Below are 15,644 nucleotides of genomic sequence, written 5' to 3' on the forward strand. Positions count from 1 at the left end.
AATCTTCCAGCATATGTGCTCCTGACCGCACACCCTCTTGGGTGGTCTGTTGCATTACCAACACTCCACACCCCATGACAATGAGGGAACCAAGGCTCTGGAGGTGGACTCCTGGGGGTGAGGGGCAGATTGCACTATGGTGGAGGCCGTTCTGAGGGCCTAGAAGGTTGTCCGCACACCATAGCCTTGACTCTTGTTATGAAGGACTATTTCCTCTGCATGATTGAATTCTCTTCTCTGTCTCTGGGGAAGTGAATGAGTGTCTGATGGGTAGTGCTGACCTGTCATGTTTCTGGTTAGATTTGCAGCCTCATGAGAGGGGGCATTGCAGAACGAGGTGGTGTCCGTGTCGGCCACCGCATCATCGAGATCAACGGGCAGAGTGTCGTGGCCACAGCCCATGAGAAGATAGTCCAAGCCCTGTCCAACTCTGTCGGAGAGGTAAGACTTGCCAGCTCCCTCCTGCCTCCTTCCTGGGACCAAGATGTGAGTTCAGGGCCATGTCGGCCCATATTGGGGGGGGAGTGTATGATGTGCTCAGGAAAGCCATCAGTCCCATCTGGACAACGTCTGCCCTTTTTAGGGACCTGGGAGTGTGTCTCTGTTTGCCAGCTCAGTGTGACCCCTGCCAGCCGGCCTCTCCAGGGCGGCACTGGACAGTAGCAGACCTGGTCAGGCAGTCCCCAGCAGGGAGTGCCTGTGACAGGATGAGCAGAGTGACAGACCATGTTCAGCCCTCTGGTTCTGTCTTTGTGTAACTGTGCAGCCAAACCTCTCAGCAAGCAGGAGAGCAGAGGCAGCCAGATGGAGTTCCTTCTACAGTGTTTCCCGAACTGGCTGATACATGGTCAGCTGGGGCCACGGCCCTCTGCAGGACTGACCTGCGCACAGGGCCCTGGCACCATGGAAATGGGTCCCCTGCTGCCCCACAGCCTGCCTTCTCCCACCCACAGGGCAGGCCCCTATGTGGCTGCTTGGCCCCTTCCTGCTTCGCTGGCTTTTAACCTTCCTTTCATTCTAGCTCTTTCTGGCATCAGTCTGGTGCCAGCATGAGGATGCACAAGGGTGTGCAGGGGAGGGGTATGGTGTCCTCATGGGGCTCACGAGTAACCAGGATGACTCAGGGTGAGAAGATGTCAGTGGGTGAGGCCACAGCACGTGGGAAGGATGCCTCACCCAGTGTCAGAGAGCGAGAGAAATATGTGGGTGTGAGTGTGTGGGCGGTGGGCATATGAGTGTGTGTCTCTGTGTGTGGGAGTGTGTCTTTGTGAGCGTGTGGTTGTGTGTGTATGAAAATGAGTGTGGGTGTGAGGGTGTGTCTAAGTGAGTGTGGATATATGGATGTGTGTGTGTGAGTATATGTGTCAGTGTGATGTGTGTGTCTGCATGTGTGAATATGGAGGTGAGTGTGGGTATATGAATGTGTGTGTTAGTGTATGTATGCATCAGTGTGGTGTGTGTGTGCATGTGTGCATGTGGGGGGGAGGGTATATGAATGTGTGTGTGTTCATATATGTAAGTGTCAACATGATGTGTGCATGTGTGAATGTGGTGGTGAGTGTGGATATATGAATGTGTGTGTGTTAGTATATGTGTCAGTGTGATGTGTGTGGAGGTGAGTGGGTATATGAATGTGTGGGTGAGTGTATGAGTGTGAGTGGATCTGTGTGTGGTGTGTGTGTGTGATGTGTATGGGTGTGGGTGGGATGTGTGTGGGTGTGAGTGTGATGTGTGTGGATGTGTGTGATGTGTGTGGATGTGTGTGATGTGTGTGGATGTGTGAGTGGATGAGTGTGATGTGTGAGTGGATGAGTATGATGTGTGTGGATGTGTGATGTGTGAATGTGATGTGTGTGGATGTGAGTGTGATGTGAGTGTGGGAGGTATGGATGTGTGAGTGGTGTGAGTGTTGTGTGTAGAGGGTATGAAGGAGGTAGGATATGAGTGGTCGTGGGGTCTCCCTGGGAGAAGCGTTGGTGACAGCATGGAAGGTGAGGCGGAAAGGTGGCTTGGAAGCTGGCCATTGTGCGGAGCATGTCTGAGGGCTGTGGGGAGCTGGGGGAGGTTTAAACAGGGCAGTGGCCAGCCCAGACCTGTATCTGTGGGCACTCCCTCTGGTGGCTGGTGGGAAGAGGGAGTAGATTCTGGCTCTGCAGCCTGTGGGGTGGGCCAGGGTCTGGCTTGGCCCTGGGTGGGTGGTGTGGGTGCTGTGTCCTGAGAGTCCCTTTAGGTCACACTTCCTGAGGCCCTGGTGGCCCGCTCCATGCTCTATGTTGCCGCCAGGGCTGGGGAGGAGGCGCACATTCTCCCTGGGTTGTGGCGGCCATGGCTGCCTTTGAGGATTAAGAGGGGCCACGTCGACACTATTAGCCTCCTTTTACAAATGGTTTCTAAGAAGGAGAAACCTCTTTTCCTGAGTAGACTCTGGAGATGGCCACCCCACCAGGTGATCAGCCTCACATGACTGAAGAAGCCAATCGAGTGCAGTTGGCTGAGAGCAAACCGTTTCCCACTCTTCTGACGCGACCTGCAGTGAATTGATATTCAGAGAGGCGTGAAAGCGGCTCAGATGTGGTGGAAACAGCTGGAGATGAAAGTGTCTGCCTCCATTTTCCATTGTCCCCAAGCACGTTTGGAAAGTCAGTCACTGAGAAGACCTGAAGCGTTGATGAGTCCTGGGGGTTGGGTTTCAGGAATTACAGGGAAAGAATCTTCTGATGGAAAAGCCATCCTGGGGTGATGGAAGAGCTGACATTGGTAATGAACTGCTCACAGGGATCCTGGGCCCGGCGTGTGGGGTGGGGATGCATTGTGACACTACAAACACAAAAATGCATCTGTGCCTATTTGACATACTGGTTCACTCCCGGTCTGGGCTGGTGACATCCACCCGAGACCTGCTAGCCTGAGGAAGAGCAGACAGGACAGCTGCACCCCCAGCAGTGCCAGGCCAGCCAGACCTGTCCAGGTGAAGGCCCACCCAAGGGATCAGGGGCCCTGGGCTGGGCTGTCCACTCCAGGAAGAGGCTCGCTGTTGCCCTTGGAGGACAGGAGAATGAACCGTGGGACCAGGCGGAGGAAGCACAGGGGCCGTTGGCCTGGGCTGGGGTCAGTAAGGCAGACATTTCCTGTCTTGTATCCTGTGGAAGCGCTTCCTGACTCAATTGACCCAGCTCCCAGGAGGGCTGGGCTGTCTGTGGCCAGGATGAAACCATACTTCCTCTGCTCAGGGCAACGCCTGGTCTGCCATTCACGCCACAGACAGTACTGCACAGCTCCTGCATTCTAAACTAAACCCTGTGGAGCTTTATTTCCAGATGGAGAGAAAATGGTGCTTCAAAAGGAATGGACAAGGGACAGGTGGTGAGAAGATGGAGAGGGATTTGAGACCAGGAGGTGGGGCAGGGCCCATTGAAGCTGAGCTGTCAGGGAAACAGAGGTGGTCAGGCTGGAGTGGGCAAAGGGGCTACTGAGGTCAGTCCAGGGGACCCTGGAAGGAGGTGGCCAGGCCAGAGTGGGTGAAGGGCCCAGTGAGGCCAGGCCAGGGCTCTGGGCGGAGGCAGGTGAAGGAGCCAGTGAGGTCTGGCCAGGGGACCCCGGAAGGAGGTAGCCAGGCCAGAGAGGGTGAAGGGGGCAGTGAGGCCAGCCCAGTAGGCCCCAGAAGGAGGCAGCCAGGCTGGAGTGGGCGAAGAAGCCAGTGAGTCCAGGCCAGGGGACCCTGGAAGGCCTTGGCAGTTTTAGGCAGGAAGCAGGGGGTGTGCTGTGCATTTGAAGAGATCTTGGGGCAGAGGGGGAGGGAGGTGTGGGGATGGATGGAGGGCCTCAGGTTGAGATGGAAGGGGATGGGACCCAAGGATACCTCCCCATTGGCTGCTGTCCCTCTCTCCCTCCTTCCCACCAGGGTTTTGATGGGGGCTGGAGCTCTTCCCCTTTGGGCTGGTTGAGGAGTTGGGGGGTGTGCCGGGGGTAGCGGGGGTGATCTGGGGCCAGTGATTTGTCCTCTCACAGAGCAGTGGTGCCACCCCCGACATTGGGAAGGGTCTGGGCTGCCCGGGAACCTGAGCTCTCAGCCAAGCCAAGCAGAGGTCACCAGGCACACATGGGCGGGTCACTTGTTCTCACTCTGAAAGACTCTCAGGGACTTTTCACATGAGGCTGACCACGGGAGGGGAGGGGGCGCAGGGTGCCCTGTGCTCAGTCCGCTCTCCTCCTGACAGATCCACATGAAGACGATGCCTGCTGCCATGTTCCGGCTCCTCACGGGCCAGGAGACCCCGCTCTACATCTAGGCTGCGGCCCAACGTAACGAGCTCCACGGCCAGGCCCAGAGGCACTGAGCACTTATCCGCAGTGGGAGGCCAGGACATTGGGCCGACCCGACCCTCAGCCTCGAAGGACTCGGGCTTCCCTGGTGGGCGTGCCCCCACCCACCTTTTTTTTTTTTTTTTGCCAACAAGGGGTATGTTTCTATCAAAGGAGAGTCACAGAAACAGAACCTTTGTAAAACATTCAAGTATTTTGCCACATTCCGAATGGTTTCCTCAGTGACCGATGAGGGTGTTGTGTGTACTCTGTGGTGTAGAGTGTGTGTCTTTCCTCCTTGAAGCTGTAGTGGTCGTGGGTGTCTGATGGATGGGTGAGGAAAAGGGGCCACTAGGGAGGCCATGACTGACCCTCCTGCCCCACACTGGTCCTCTGGGGGACCCTGATGGTACCAGGTAGGTGGACCCTGCCACAGCTTCTCAAGAACACAGCGCAGCCCCCAGGGTGACTTGTAATTAAAGTTTGGGAACACGTGACTGGTTGTCATTATTTAACAGGCAAGGAGGCGTTCCTGAGTTAAGGAATGATGGCCACAACATGAAAACCCCATATTTACTTAGATGATATTACCATTTTTGACTTTAATTTTGACAAACTGTTGTTCAGACTGAAGGGTTTTCAGATGACCTATGACCACAACCGTTACTCCTGCCCCTACCTATAGTCTCTGTGAAGTTCCCTGGGCACCCCCTGCCCCCTCCACCCACCCCTACAGGGCTCACCATGGGGTGGGGGCAGCTCATTCTTCCTCCCAGGGACATGGAGAGCAGCCCAGTGTCCGCCGTAGATGGAAAATCTCAACCTGCACATACACACTCACACACGTTGGTTGCCCCGCCAAAAATAACTCCCACGCAGAGACCACCACCAGCTACTGCCGTTCCGGGCAGCGAGCGATGCGTGCCGGTGACTGGGTGAGCGGCGCACCGTCATCGTCAACAGTATTAGTGTGTGTAGCTCAAGTGATATGGTCTAGTTAAGTTCATTAGAGGTCCGTGTTAACTGATGTCATTTTGTCTGGCGTCCCTTTCTTTGGCCCAGGCGGTGAGGAATACACTGTGACTTAAGAAGCCTTACCTTGCAGTACCTAAAGCTGTAGGATTACTGTATCCGAGGAGTAACCTGTGTGTTGCATGCAGCTGACCTTAGGAAGACTTCGCTAATATCGCTAATAAACGTGAAGTCCTGATGACAAGCTGTCCCTGTGGCTGGCTGGTTTGTTCACTGAGGGGGAGCCCCTGAGCCTCTAACCCCACCCCTTGGTGTGCAACTCTATAAGGATGCTTTTCTACAGCAGCTACCCTGTGAGCTCCCCCACTAGGTCGGAGGCCGGTGCTGCCATCACGAGTGACAGGCTGACCACCCCGGAGCAGCTGGAAGTGTTGGCAGTGGTGGCAGGCTCACCAGGTGTGTCCTGGGTCCTCCACCTGCCTGTCCTGGGGAGAAGACTGAGTAAGGGAGACAGAACCTCGCAGCTCTGGAGTAAAATTTAAATCACCTCTAGAAGAGAGGTGTGTGTGTGTGTGTCAGCGAGCGAGTAAATATAGCAAGAGTGTGCATGAGTGTGCGTGCGTGTACATAGCTGCCTGTCTCTGTGGCCGCCAACATCGGTGGAGGCAAGGGGATAAACGTGGCTTTGGTCAGAGGCCTAGGGGATGTTCCAGCCTATAAGCCAGGGCACCCTGAGAAAGTGGCCTTACTACAAGTGACCTGTACCCCTTCCATGCTTGCCGACAGAACCTGCATGGCCTGGGGTGCAGGTCAGCCCGACCAGTGAGGTGAGTTCCTACCTGCCCCCTCCTAAAGCCTGTGAATTAAACACACGAACACTTTGTGCTGGCCACCCATAGCATGTAAGAAACAGCCTTTCAAAGCCAAGTCCAGTTTGTGCTGTCCTCTGCTGAGTGTGTTGGAGACCCAGTGACAAAGGGGAGAGTGTGGTGGTGCGTGCTTGCACGTGTTCCCTCTCCTGCTCTGACTACACTGAGAATGGAAAACAGAATAAAATTTTTCACTTTGCCAAGAAACAAAAGGTGCTAGCCCATGATGGCCCACAGCCTTGGGTAAGGAAAAGAAATGTGAATAAATAACTGAAGGGGAGAGGCCTCCTGTCAGGAAAGCCATGGGGCCCAAGACAAGGGAGGGGGACAGGCTCCAGAGAGGATCTCCACGGCCAGGAGGGATGAGGGAGCACCCCCTCCCCGACACACACGTGAATGGTCCACCGTAAAAATGCCATATTGAAGGGCACTGAGCTGTCCATGTGGCTTCCACAAGCCCTTGGCCGTCCCGCCCAGACAGGCAGCTGTGGGCACCCGGGCACCTGTCCTCAGCCCTCACACCCCCAGCACCTGAGTTTCTCCAAAGTGATGTTGGACAACATGGCGATGTAGCCAGGATACCGCTGCAAGCGCGTGGGGCCGGTCTCTCATGGCCACTTGCTGGCAGAACCCCCATGCTCCCAGCCCTATCTCCATCCAATGAGTCCACAGGGACACCAAGGCCAGAAATACTTTTTATTAAAACACTGATTATTAAAACACTTTGAGGTACATTAAATAAATACAACCTTCGAGTTGTACAAACAAGTCTCTTGTGGCTTGAAAACAATTTCCTATAAATTCCGCCTTAGCAGCCAATGTCTGTGAATCAATACAGCTGAGGGAAAAAAAAAAACCCCACTTGAAATGAGCTCGTTACATGATTTGTTACAAGCATTTAGTCTGTACGGTTGTTTTCAGGCTGAACGAAGACCTATGTCCTTATGAATGAAGTGTACCCCCACCTAGTTTGCTATAGAGTTGGAGTGCAGGGCCTGCCCACCTCAGTGCCCCATAGCCCGCAGGCTGGGGTCAGAGGATGGTCTCCCAGAAGGCATCCACTCTTCAGGGTGGACGTCCTTGGGCCACTGTGTCCTGGTGGAAACCATCTGCCTGGGCCTGTGATAGCCTCGATGCAGAGAGGAAAGGACCTAGGGCACGACGGAGGAGGGGGGTCACCTCCAGCCCAGCCCCACACAGGCCATTGCAGATGCCAAAGCATGGAGACCAGTAGGCCCCTAGGTGGGCTGAGGGGTGGCGAGCTGCTTGCCCTGGGTGGTGGGCCACATGGACTGTGGGCTCTGGATGCTACTGCTGTGGCTCCTGTCCCGGGGCACCCCTGAGCTGGCTGGGGCGCCAGGGCTGGTCAGGTCGTGAGCCATTCCCTGGTGACTGTCCCCCTCGCCCCCCCCTTCTCAGGACCTTTCCTGACAGCCTGGGGCCCTCCTAGTGCCCATGTGGCCCCCGGGCCCTGAGCAGGGGCGGAGGAGGGCCCAGCCTGACTCCTCACCTGCAGCCACCACCACCCCCAACATCCCTATATTTAGGAGCAGAAGGCCAGGTTCCAGCCCAGCAGGATAAAACCAGGCGCAGTTTCCTCATCTGCAAAGTGGAGCTGCTGTGAGAGCAAATACAGAAATGGGTGTGGGATGGTGGGGGTGGGGGGAGCACCTCAGAACCACCGGGAGCAGAGGGGCGGGGACATGGGTGGTATCCACACCATGCGACTGGGGAGTCCCAGCCTGGGTGCGGCTTGAGCCCAAACTGCAGAAAAGATGCATTGCTGGACTGCAGAAATGGGGAGGGCACAGAGGGCTGGGCTGGGAGCCCAGCGTCTGCCACCCTGGCTGGAGATAAAAAGACTCAAGTGCCCTGCTGCCACCCCCAACGGTTGAGTCAATGAGTTGCAGCCAGGTCTGAGAACTGCAGGTTTAGCCCCTGGGGGCTCAGCCAGGGACAAGGCTGCATGAAGTCACATGCCTGAGTGTGGACCCCCTTAAGCAGGAGGAACCTGGCTCCCCACCCAGAGACTCTGAAAGTGCCCTGATTCCGAGGCGTGGGCTCTGGGGCCACTGATGCTTCGCTTGTGGGCTGGGCCAAGGGGCACTTTGACCTTACCCTCAAAGGGATTTGGCTTTTTTAGAACTTTAAAAGCCCTCACTTGAGAACAATAAGAGAATATGTTTCCCTCTTGATAGTCTGAATAAATTCATCTCATAGTATTCACCTTTAATATGTCTCTTCTAGAAAAGGAGCGGCTTTGGTCAAAGGGCCTCATTTCTAGTTGTCTGCTGCTGTTGTAACCCTCCAGAGGCACTGACCAGCAGTACTAGTAAAGCCAGTGCTATAACCCCTGGGAGGAGCTGACCAGCAGTACTAGTAAAGCCAGTGCTGTAACCCCTGGGAGGAGCTGACCAGCAGTACTAGTAAAGCCGATGCTATAACCCCTGGGAGGCGCTGACGAGCAGTACTAGTAAAGCCGGTGCTATAACCCCTGGGAGGAGCTGACCAGCAGTACTAGTAAAGCCGGTGCTATAACCCATGGGATGAGCTGACCAGCAGTACTAGTAAAGCTGGTGCTGTAACCCCTGGGAGGCGCTGACCAGCAGTACTAGTAAAGCCGGTGCTGTAACCCCTGGGAGGAGCTGACCAGCAGTACTAGTAAAGCCGGTGCTGTAACCCCTGGGAGGAGCTGACCAGCAGTACTAGTAAAGCTGGTGCTGGAACCCATGGGAGGAGCTGACCAGCAGTACTAGTAAAGCTGGTGCTATAACCCCCTGGAGGCGGTGACCAGCAGTACTAGTAAAGCCGGTGCTGTAACCCCTGGGAGGAGCTGACCAGCAGTACTAGTAAAGCTGGTGCTATAACCCCCTGGAGGCACTGACCAGCAGTACTAGTAAAGCCGGTGCTGTAACCCATGGGAGGAGCTGACCAGCAGTACTAGTAAAGCTGGTGCTATAACCCCCTGGAGGCGGTGACCAGCAGTACTAGTAAAGCTGGTGCTATAACCCCCTGGAGGCGGTGACCAGCAGTACTAGTAAAGCCGGTGCTGTAACCCATGGGAGGAGCTGACCAGCAGTACTAGTAAAGCTGGTGCTATAATCCCCTGGAGGCGGTGACCAGCAGTACTAGTAAAGCTGGTGCTATAACCCCCTGGAGGCACTGACCAGCAGTACTAGTAAAGCTTTGCAGGTGTCAGTCATGCTGGCCACAGCGCCACCCCCCACATTCAGCTCACGCCAGGTCCGGGCTGGAGGGAGGGTCAGGCACCTGGGCTGGAGGGCAGAAGGGCCTGTTCCCTCCCAGGCTCCAACCATAGGAGCCAGGCCCAGCATGTTAGCTACGGGGGTCTAGAGGCTAAGGATGGGGCGCAGACAGGCACAGGCTGCTTGGAGCAGAGGGAACCGGGAGCAGGTGTGGCCACTGGGGCTGCTGGGTGGCTGGGCAGTGTGAGCCTTTGCCTGGTCCTCCCTCTGCATTCCTGGTGCGGCCTTGAGCTCCCAGAGGAGCCCTGGATGGCCTGGGTGGCTTTGTGCGCGTGGGAGCCTCCAGCCCAGCCCAGGGGCCCCGTGTCCCCTGCGTGCTGGTCCTCCTGGTTTGATGGCACAGACACAGGCACTGCCGTCACTGCGGAGAGCTCTCCCGGAAGTGGCAGCCTCTGACAGCCAGAACATGAGGGGCCAGGGGCCAAGTGGCTGTCTCAGAGGGGGCTGGGCGGGCTGCTTCTGCATCACCAACACATTGGGTGTTTTTATGAAAATAAACAATTACAACCTCCATTCTCCAATGCAGTTGATTTTGCTGCTGGCCTGGCTGGCAAGGGTCTGCACTGGGCCATCTGAGACTGGGTTTATTAGAAGGTCACACATCCCAGAAAGATGACCTCATCCCCCGGGCCTCAACCCACCACGGCCAATCAGTTACAAGCTGGACACAAGGGAAACCCCCAAATGAGTGGTGGCTCAGAGTAGGTGCTCATGATTATGGAACAAATAGCAACGACCAGTTTCCATTCCCCACTGGAGTCAGTTAACGAGTGGGAGGGAGGCAGAGGCCAAAAAGAAACCAGAGAGGAAGCGGGGAAGGCACCCCACAGATGGAGGGCTGAGAAGGGGAAGCCTGGGAGACAAGCCAATGAGAGGCCTGTCAAAGCCCCTTGCCACACGCCTCCCTCTGCCCCCCAGGGGTGGCCAGCCCCCAACAGAGTCCAACATTGTACCTCTGTTGGCACAATAGCCCCGGAGCCCTGGGGCACAGAGTTGGGCCCCGGCTGCCACCTGTGCTAGAATGACCTATTTTCTTTAAAGGTAGGCTATGATAAATGTTTGATTATAGAATGACAAGCCACATATGGAAATGGCTTCATTACTTGATGTCAGCTTCCGTCCACTTAACACTGAGCTAAACTGATGGGGGACTCCTGCTTTTAACGACTCTGGTTTTGAAGGTATCTGGGTGGTGCAAACACTTAAGTACTCGACTACTAACTGAAAGGTTGGCGGTTCGAACTCACCCAGAGATGCCTCGAAAAAAAGTCCTGGCAATTTGCTTCTGCAAGGTCCCAGCCTTGAGAACCCTAGGGAGCACAGTTCTATTTTACACACATGGGGGCTCCATGAGTCAGAATCGACCAGGTGGCAACTGGTTTGGGGATTTTTGGTAGTGTCTTTAAGTTACATGAGTATCGCCTGCCACTGTATTCACATTTGTGTCACCTGCATTAGTTCGAGGTGACACACACTTGATAAAACTGCAGAATTCACTGTGGATACGAGTTTTTCTGTATTCTGAAATAGGTGGGAAATGTGATCACCGAGAAAACAGTGGATCAGTCCTCCACCTCAGGAGAGGAAGTAAGAGCTCTCTGCCCAGGCCACCCCAGAGGCTCATGGCTGTCCCCTGGGCTTGTCCTCTGCCAAGTCCGCCACTTCCGGCAAGAGGGCTTGCTGCACCAGGACTGTCCGGGTCCATGTGCAGACACTGGGTCCTTCACACCTGGTCCAGAACACTGGTGCTGAGGATGGCTTCGTCCGGGTGGCACTCGTCAGGGGCGACCACGGAGCGGATGGCACGCACCACGTGCCGTACCTCAGCAGGCAGGGCACTGTGCGCGTGCTCTAGGAACTTGGCCACCAGGACCCTGGTGTCCGTGTAGACCTGGCTGTCCACCACCAAGTGAGGACACTGCTTGGAGATGGGTTGCGAGGCCTCTGGCTTGAACTGCTGCTGGCCGGTTTTCCAGGCACCACTTTGTTCTCCCGATGGGGAAAGAGGGTGCTGATAAGCAGAGGTGGCCTCGGCAGAGCGAGATGTGGGAACTAGTATCAAAGGAGAAAGATACCAGTAAAAAGAAGCAAAACCAAGCAAGACGTCAGGCAGCTGTTAAACACACACATTCCTTCAAAGGCAAATGAAAGCTGCTTGGGACCAGCTTTCTGCTTCTGAGACTGGTGCTCTGGGCGCGGCCCCGCTTCCTGGCTCCTTTCTCCCCTGTGCAGCCTGGTCCCCCTCAGCCCTGCATTAACCTGGAGCGGCCAGGGTCTCCCGAAGGGTAAAATGCCAGGCAGGCCAGAGAAGAGCAGGACAGGGCAGGATCCCCTCCTGTCTTGTCTGTCCACTCGAGTCCCCAAGCTAAAATGCCTCCTCAGGCCCCCTCGTACAGCCAAGATCTGGAAGCAGGACAGTTTCAAACTGTGTGAGGGACCCTTCTCAGCCTCTCCCAGCTCAATGACCTTTTCCTTTGGGGGTGACACTGCTCCGTGACCGTGGCAGGGGGGCTCCCTCCTACATGCGCAGGTGTGGACAGCAGCCACCTCTCAGGGCTGCAGGGCTCAGAGACTAGGCCCGGACCCCCAGGCTAATGGCCAGGAAGGGGCATCAACCCCCAGTAGGGTGGCCACCGGCCATGACGATCCACAGCACAAGCCCTGGCCTGATGGCACCTGAGAAGACGCCAGCTGGTAGCAGGCAGCTGTGAGTGACCAACCAGGGACTAGATAGGGCCTGACTTGCCTACACTGAGTTTCAAGTAGCCCAAAGGGAACACATCCTGTTGGCCTGCGGCATTTTTGGTGGCACTGAGCAAGCTCAGTAAGTAAACATGAAAAATTGTGAACAACTCACTGGGGGGCCAATCTACTCCAAAGCAGATTCCCATCAGGAAAGTGACGGAAGCGACCGTGTGTGCATTAAGCCCCAGTAGGTTCCCACCAGAGAGGAGGAAATGCCCTTGTTCCCAGCCCAAATAGATGGGTAACTCCCATTCCTGGGGACACGGGGAGCAATATGCGAAAGCCACGCAGCAAATGACCCATGAGTCTCCCCACCTATATCTCATCGGGTGTCTGTGCAAAGCGTTAGAAAGCGAGTGTCTCACCAGTCGCTCGAGCAGCCTGGGATGTCCCTGCTTCCAGATCACAAATGCACACGGGGCTATGCGAGGAAGTACCACCTGCACCGGAAGGAGAATTCCATTAACACATTCAAGGGAAAAACCGTTTACCAACCAAACTATAATAACCCTCCCGTGGCTAAGAAAAGCATTGCAGCTGTCAGACAAGCAACTAGCTAGCTCCTGAGTTTATGCTCACCTGAACGCAGGTAAAGTAGGACACCCCTGCAGCTCTGCTCACCATCAGTCACGCCAGCAATCCCGGGTCCGTGTCCTTCTCCAGTCCCACACCCGCCCTCCCTGCAGTGGGCCGAGTTCCTCAAATGACAGCAGTGCCCAGGGCAGGCCCAGCTTCCCTCATCTGAACACCCAGCCATGTCTGAGTTCCCCAAAGGCCCTGGGAGGCCCAGGCCTTTGATGTGTAGAATAGTTAACAGTCTCCTCTAGGCCCAGAGGGTCATGTGGCTGGAGGCAGAGAAGGACTTGGGTCACTGTCACACTGTCATCAAACCACGGCCCCCTTCATTCTCATCCCTAAAAGGTCATGGCTCAGAGCATGAATTTCACTTGCTGGCCCTGAGCACCCCGAACGCATAGGCATGACTGTGAACCAGGAGGACCAAGTGTTGGCCCTAACACGGCAGGGCAACATGTGCCCTCTAACAGTCAGCAGGGTGAGCCCCACTTGAGCTCCAGGACACACACGCAGCTCTGCCAAGTGTGGCAGGACATGGTGTTTAAAACGCACCCGTGTCACCCCACCCACCCGGCACTGTCACCGAGACATGGCCACGCCTGGCAGGGCTCCACAGCTGACCCGGTACTGGCATTTCCAACAAGTAGACAGCCCAGGGCCACTCCCGGGTGCAGAGCCAGGAAAGGCTGACAGGAGCTATAAACCCGGGAACCCTCCCCTGCTCCTGACCCAGGCTCTGCTCTGGGAGAGCCCTGGGAGCTGCGTCTCCCTAAACCCTGACGCCCCTCCCTCTCCCCCGGCAGAGGGCTGCCCACCACCCCCAGGATCAGGGTCCAAGCATTCCGTGACGATTTGGAGCCTGATATCAAGACCACAGTCCCAATCTCCCCACATCCCAGGCAGGGATCCCAAGGCCAGCCTGGGCTCTCAGAAGACACTAAGCCAGACCTGAGGCGCCAGGGAGGGCTGGGCGAACCCGCGGGGACACAGGTGGGCCAGGTCCGCGGTACCTGCAGCGCACGAGGTGGGGTCGCTGGTAGAGCGGGCCATGCGCTCTGGGCCCGCCCGCGCCCACGCGCCGACGCTGGGGCCGTCTGGGGACGCGCGGCAGGAGGGGCGGCAGGGAGGCGGGGACCGTGGTGGGGAGGACGCCGCCGGCCCGTCCAGGGAGCAACAGCTCAGGTCCGGCGCAGTGGCGCGCTCGGCAGCAGGGAGGCTTGCCGGGTCCACTGACGCTGCAAGGCGAGATGGCACAGGTTAGGGGCGGGGCCGCCCTCCCTTCTAGACCCCAACCCTGAGTACACTCTGAAACTTCCGGGGCTTAGTAATACCAGTGGAGGCTGGGAAACGCTGCTCTGGTGTTGAAGGGCTGGGGGGCACCATGTGACCCCCCAAGAGTCATCCCAGGAGGGACATGGGGGGACTGACTCAAAGACTGAAAGACAGGACAGACAGTGGTTTCTCCTTTTGTGGTGGGGTGATGCCTCCCCAGGGATTGGAAGTCTCATATCCCACATCCAGGCCATCCTTTGGGGTGTGGGTGGGGACCAGGATGTTATCCAGGTCACAAAGATGCTTGATCGGCCACTGGGGCCCATTCAGAGAAGGCAGGGCACTCTGAAGGACTTCAGAGCACCCCAGCCAGGTCCTGTGGGATCTGAGACTCTGCCTGCCCCACACAGGGGTGGTACCTGGGGCCTGGAGTACATCCCCTGGTCAGACAGGGTGAGAGAAACCCAGCTGATGGGATGCCTGCCTGGATTCTCAAGGTGTGGTCCCCAGACCAGTAGCATCAGCATCACTTGGGAACGTGTTAGAAATGCAGATTCTTGAGTCTCACCCAGACCCATGGACTCAGGAACTCCACCCGGCATGAGCCCAGCCATCTGTGCTTTCATAAGCCCTCCAGGGCCTTCTGATGCCCACTCCAGTTTTAGAACTGATACTCAGACCAGTGATGCTGGTCAGGTCTGGCTCTAGCCCCTACCACACCAAGTGGAGTCCCCAGACTGGCAGCACTGGCACCCCTGGGCTGCACCCCAGGTGGCCTGACGGTAACCTGTTTTAGAGAGATTCCCAAGGAGTCTGCACCCACAGTGAATGAAGCCTGAGAGGCTCTCACTGCCCCCGCATCACCAGTCACCACAGAGCTCCCTGCCGTGAGGGTAACTACCCTGCTGGGGTAGGTATTGTGAGGTGTGTGGCCTGAATGGGGGGCACTTTGTTAGAATCCCAGCAGCCTGAACAACTCCAGGGCGGCTTTGGGGTCTGTTCCTTCCATCCCTTTCTGTGGGTTCTAACCAGGAACCAGTGGGAGAGGCCACAGCCAAGAGGGGCCACGTGTAGATACTGGCCGTTCTGTCTCCACACACTCCATTCCCCTGCCTGTGTGCCTGAGCCGGGCTAAGGACTTTTAGAGGCAACAGTCCATCAAGCTGTCACCAGCCACCTATGAGCCAACCCCACAGTCACTCCCACTCCACAGCCCAGGAAAAGTGGCTGAGAGAGGGTAAGGAAAGAGGGTCACAAAGCCACTAAGTGGCTGGAGCCAGCTGGAAGCAGGCCAGTTCTAGAAGGCTCTTGCTTAGTCACCCCCTGCACTGTCCACTGCTTCTCTCCTCAGTACCTGGCGTGGGAACATGACATGAGCAGTCTATTTGGAAAAAACAGGACGATGAACAGCACCTTATACATCATATACAAGAAAACAAACGCTTCAGAAAGTTTCCTCTTACCGCCCTGAAGTGGAGCAAGCCTTCGTAAACACGACAAAAACCGCAGAAGGAAAGGTTGATAAATGTGACAGTGCAAACGCTGTAACTGTCTATGGAAAAAGGCATCATTTGTGGAGGAAAACTAAAGGACAACCCGGGAAGGCACATGTCCAACGAACAGGAAGAGCTGTTCCCCTTAC

At 56.3% G+C, this 15,644-nt stretch overlaps 2 protein-coding genes across 5 annotated transcripts in view; one reads left to right on the top strand and one right to left on the bottom strand.

Moving 5' to 3' along the window:
* APBA2 (amyloid beta precursor protein binding family A member 2) overlaps window positions 1-4,797 on the top strand; it is a 287,682-nt gene extending 282,885 nt beyond the window's left edge. For all 4 annotated transcript variants that reach the window (XM_023539642.2, XM_023539641.2, XM_064296229.1 and 1 more), the window contains 2 exons: window positions 301-441; window positions 4,218-4,797. In XM_023539642.2, coding sequence (XP_023395410.2) covers window positions 301-441; window positions 4,218-4,289 — 213 coding nt within the window. In that variant the 3' untranslated portion in view covers window positions 4,290-4,797. The remainder of the gene's footprint in view (window positions 1-300; window positions 442-4,217) is intronic.
* A 2,794-nt stretch (window positions 4,798-7,591) lies between these two features.
* Window positions 7,592-15,644, bottom strand: part of ENTREP2 (endosomal transmembrane epsin interactor 2) — a 613,337-nt gene continuing 605,284 nt past the window's right edge. Inside the window, exons 9-11 of the mRNA XM_064296181.1 lie at window positions 13,679-13,965; window positions 12,520-12,595; window positions 7,592-11,461 (exon numbers count right to left, since the gene is read on the bottom strand). Of these exons, the coding sequence (XP_064152251.1) occupies window positions 11,133-11,461; window positions 12,520-12,595; window positions 13,679-13,965 (692 nt within the window). The 3' untranslated portion in view covers window positions 7,592-11,132. The remainder of the gene's footprint in view (window positions 11,462-12,519; window positions 12,596-13,678; window positions 13,966-15,644) is intronic.

The sequence above is a fragment of the Loxodonta africana genome, chromosome 13 (genome assembly GCF_030014295.1).
Source record: "Loxodonta africana isolate mLoxAfr1 chromosome 13, mLoxAfr1.hap2, whole genome shotgun sequence".
NCBI classification, from domain to species: domain Eukaryota; kingdom Metazoa; phylum Chordata; class Mammalia; order Proboscidea; family Elephantidae; genus Loxodonta; species Loxodonta africana.